Source organism: Actinia tenebrosa, unplaced genomic scaffold (assembly GCF_029948245.1).
Source record: "Actinia tenebrosa isolate PJP-AT-01 unplaced genomic scaffold, QUT_ActTen_1.0 PGA_scaffold16__25_contigs__length_10494907, whole genome shotgun sequence".
In the NCBI taxonomy this organism is placed as follows: Eukaryota; Metazoa; Cnidaria; class Anthozoa; order Actiniaria; family Actiniidae; genus Actinia; species Actinia tenebrosa.
In genome coordinates this window covers 3,126,698-3,131,466 of record NW_028292576.1, presented here as the reverse complement: position 1 = coordinate 3,131,466, position 4,769 = coordinate 3,126,698, and the positions used below count along the sequence as shown (strand labels likewise).

The following is a 4,769-nucleotide window of genomic DNA, read 5'->3' as shown; positions in this document are numbered from 1 at the left end:
AGCCTTTTGGCTGATCAAAAACCCGAAAGGCTCAAAATGCTTTAAAAGTCATCTACATTATGATACCGCGAATCAATATTATGACGCCTTTGTTAAGACTTAAAAACAGCGAAAAATCCCTAAGCAGGGAAGACAATCTAATGTATTCACCATGGCAACGCGCACGGTGGAATGACGCATGCTTTTTATAAGGAGCGACCCTCAGGCGAGATCTCCAGAAATCTCCAGCCTTGTCTATGTTGCTTAAAAAAAAATTCGACTAAGTGATCTCTATACCAAACAGGTTTGTATTTAAGATTTTAGTTTTTGAGACAAATATATAAGGAGGAAGTCTTAACTTGAATTTTATTGAATACAATTTAAAAGAAAAATCCACTTTCAGGAGAACATCTTTCTTCATTGATTCCTCTAATTTCATTCCCCCAAGCTATCCATTATGACCAAGTAACACTAAACAAAAACTAAACAATTTTTTTGTGGTTTTAGAAACTGCTGCAGCAGATACTTTAAAGCCATTTGTGCGCATAACTCAGAAAGGCAGGATCTTATATCTTATATCTTATATTGGATGAGCACTTAGAATCGAAGTCTAGGATCCGACGTCGCTTCATAACTGAATTTCTGTAGAGAGATAGTTGGCAGTTCAGGTTAGACATAATCTGGTTCTTGGAAGTTTTACAAGCAGTGGTCAAAATGGTAAATTCTACAACCGCCAGTGAAGACATTAGTGAGAGAAGAACGCCGATATGGGTCATCCAAATGATTCTCTACTGTACAATCATTGTCGTTGGAAGTTTCGGAAATGGGATTATTTGCTGGAATGTGTTCACGAATAAGCAGCGAAGAATCAGCGAATATTTAATCGCGAATCTAGCGGTTACTGATTTAGCAACGTGTTTGATCAGTGTACCTTTTGATTTCATTGAACGCGTAACTGGAGATTTCCCATTCGGTTCAATCATGTGTTTTATGATCTACCCTTTTCAGACAATACTGATGGCGGTATCAGTGATAACTCTTTTGTGCATGAGTCTAGAGAGATACCGCATCGTTATGGCTCCTCTTCGACCGCGCATGACGGCACAAATAGCCAAGTTCTGCATCATTTTAGCTTGGGCTGTCCCAGTTATTGTTATCACACCTTATGCACTAGTTCTACGTCTAGAAGGAAAACACTGCCTCGAAATCTGGCCGGAAAATTGGTACGTTAAGGTCTTTACTTTATCCGTTTTTGTTCTCTTCTTCGTTATCCCGCTCTTCGCGATTGGATTTTCTTACATTCGCGCGGGGAGAAAGTTACAAAGAGATCTTGTTCGGTTCAGAAAGATGAGCGACACTCGCAGTAGAACGCATGCTATCTATGCGCAAAAGCGCGCACTTCAAAAACTACAAATAACCAAGATTTTCATCCTGGCTTTTGTAGTGTTTACAGTTTGCATGTTTCCTAACCACGTGATGTGGCTGTGGCATGACTTTGGTAATGGGTGGAAGAACAAAAACTTTCGGGAGATTCTTGTTTTTAGTAACATCTTGACTTACGTTAATAGCGCTGTTGACCCGTTCATTTTCCGTCAAATAAGCATACAAATAGGATCGAATGTACGAGGAATTGAGTTATGTATTGGAAGAGAATGTCATTGCTGCTTGATTGTATACGCTTTGAGGATCAATTCACTTGTAGCTGAACGACAGAATGTCATTCGGAAGAAACATAAGAGGCGTTCACGGAGCTCAAGAAAAACCTTTGAAATCAGTAGTTCACAAAGTGTAAGAAAAACAAAGAGTCCGAAAGAGAAACAACACATTTTGTATGTGACAGCTGTTTAAGCGTGGATGCTTCTAGCGGAATTAAAATGAGAAGGGAGAAGAGAACAAGACGGTGGCTTCAGGCGCGTAAAGTGTAATTCCAGAACACTATAGTGGCTTCTGATGTCTGTCTTAACCAATCACAAAGCGCCGGTTTTATAATCGAGTTACTGTAACATACTGTAGCATTTACACCTTCCAACCCGCTGTTTCAACTATTTACATCATATTTTACTTTCGTCCTACTTAAGAAAATAAAATTTGAAAAAATTAAGATGTCATCAAGCCAGGGCTACCCTGGGTGCCAGAGGCCCGTGTGGGTAAGGCAGGGCGTGTGAGACAAGGAAAATAGACATCTACTTTTCTTTTCTTTCGTTTTTTCTTTTCTTTCTTCTTTTTTAGAAAAAAAACGCACAAAGTTTGCTCAGAATATAGAAGTGTACAGAGAATATAGCCATCAGACGCGAGAATAAGTAAGTCTCAGCTGGCTTCCGACAGCTAAGTAGATTTGGTACCATTAGGCTGGCTAGTTTGCTAAATTGCGAGACAGAAAAAGGCTACACAGTGTGACAGTTGGGATATAATCTCTCCGTCGTACTTGAGCAAGTTTTCGTATCAGGAAGATAACACGGAGCCATTGCCTTTGCGGGAGAAAATAATTGATTTCTAAAACGTGATGGCACTCCAAAATGGCATAGCTTGATATGTCGGATTACTCTATAGTATCGTTAATATTATGTCCAAAACGTGACAGATATTCTTCGCGTGCTGATAATATTATTGTAAGGGAAAAAATTTAAAACGTGTATAAAAGGCGATTATTAACTCTAACACGTCTTCCGCTCTACGTGCCACATTGTTGCCGCTCCAGAAAACGCAATTGCAATCGTCAGTTGTTGTTAAATTGGAGGTAGACTCCTTTGCAGCCGTTCTTAGTGGCAGTCCGAAAATCCCAGGGGATGGAAGCGTTCGGATCGACACTAAGGACGGCTGCAAAAAAGACTACGTTGGAGACGCAAGAGAAAAATAAAGCTTGTGTTGTTTCTTGCGACAACCTCAGAACTGGATTTAAAAGTAAAAACGTAACGAAAAGTTGATAATTCAAAATGTGGAAAGAAAACTCCTCGTTTGCAAATCTGAATATTCTAGATAATTCAACCACAGGAAGTCCAAACAATGTACTTGTATTGCATTACAAAGAGAATGCATGTGGAATCTCATTCACAATTTTCCATACGTTGGTTCACTGGTCAAACACAACGCGCTCAAGCGAGGCGCCAAGGTACTTTGAAACGATCATTCAAATTTGAACCTTGCAACCTTGACTGAATGCTTTGTGTTTGACCAGTGAACCGATGTATGGAAGGCTGTGAATGTCGTAATAATATCTTTAATAAATTTGTAGTCAGCTTACCCATGTTTGCCTGGTTGTTTTTGCTGCTGTTCTTTGTCTCTGTACGCGATTTGGGGCCAATCCGATAAGTTTTAGTCTTTTTATGGGCCTAACAATATAAATAATGAGAAGGACGGAGACTCCAGTCGCCACCGGTAGACGATCGACTCGATGCCTCATTTCTCCCTCAAAAACAAACGGACTGCAATTCTAAAACTTCACAGGGACAAACCGACAAACTTCTTTCGTGGGGAATGCTTTTTTGAACGGCATTTATATTTTTACCGAGAAGCTATTCAGCTTCAAATTTCCAAAATATAGCCAGCCGAAGGCGCATCCATCAAGATCTGGACGGAAGTAAAGCTCCACGTGCAAAGTTGCAGGTCTAAAGAGAACTAACCCCATTATATGAATACAATTGAACGAGAAACAATATGAACAAAACAATAGAACGATTCGACAACGGTTCCACGGGCCTGCTTCCCTTCGCCCTCTCATTGGTCAATCACATAAAATAACCCTTTTACTACATTCCTCGTGTAAAATAATACATTCCTCGTCAGAAAACAATACAAAGCAATGGAAAGAGTAGACAATCGTTCCACATAAATTAGTGATGAATACAAGATTCATCATATCATGTATTATTTTGAATATCCACTTGTGTGTGGGAACATCAATTCTTCGATTGCACGTTACGTCATCGCGGCCATGTTGGTACCATTTAACAAAAGATTTCTCATTAGCATCCATTGTTAATGGTACCACAATGGCCGCCATGTTTTTGTCTTTTAACTCTCTTGGGAATGCTTGCAACCCATCAATATATAAAACGTGTATGACTGGGGCCCCGTCCACGCGTATCCGGAAATTTTTTTATCCGCAAATTATTCTTTACGGATACGGGTTGCGTCCACACGTGTCCGCAAACTTTTGTGTCCGTATCCGCAAATTTTACGAAAACGAATACGTGTGGACGGTGAAAACGATTCGAATACGCTGCGTGTGGACGCAAACATTTTCGTATCCGCAAAAAATAATCTGCAGATACAAAAATTTCCGGATACGTGTGGACGGGACCTGGAATAGAAGGGCGGACTAAACACTTGTTACTGAGACACTTATCTGTCTTAGGTGAAAGCGAGAGGATAATTATCTCATTAAAACATCAAAACAAGTACTTGAAGGGGCGAGCCCGAGGGTAAAATGTTTAAAAGATAAAAAGATATTGAATAAACAAGTTTTCTCTCAAAGGCTCGATACATATGTATCAGTGATTTTGGTACTAATAACCTGACCATTAAAAATCCTCGATTCTGATTGGCTGGCTACTCGGTGATTTTTCCCAAATCACAGTGCAAAAACGCGAAATCACTGTGCAAAAAAAAGCTAAAAAAAGATATTTACATTTAAAATCAATGTCTTTTATGTCATTATTAGTAGTAGTATTTTTAACAACAAAAAACCGAAGTAAATTTCGCTTCATCATACGAACGCACGCCATGAAATGAGAATTTGTATTTGATCTAAATATTTTTGATGCTTGTGAAGCTTGAAAATTAAGAAAAAT

At 39.3% G+C, this 4,769-nt stretch overlaps 1 protein-coding gene across 1 annotated transcript; it reads left to right on the top strand.

The window, feature by feature from the left end:
* The first annotated feature begins 428 nt into the window (after positions 1-428).
* On the top strand, positions 429-3,219 carry LOC116301942 (neuropeptide Y receptor type 2-like). The gene has a single exon (XM_031711115.2). It carries the CDS (start codon positions 694-696, stop codon positions 1,825-1,827), a length of 1,134 nt encoding a protein of 377 aa, XP_031566975.2. The 5' UTR covers positions 429-693; the 3' UTR covers positions 1,828-3,219.
* Positions 3,220-4,769: the final 1,550 nt, after the last annotated feature.

Bases quoted from the DNA above. Each gene is read 5' to 3' on its own strand.
- LOC116301942 (XM_031711115.2), top strand. From the start codon at position 694: ATGGTAAATTCTACAACCGCCAGTGAAGACATTAGTGAGAGAAGAACG.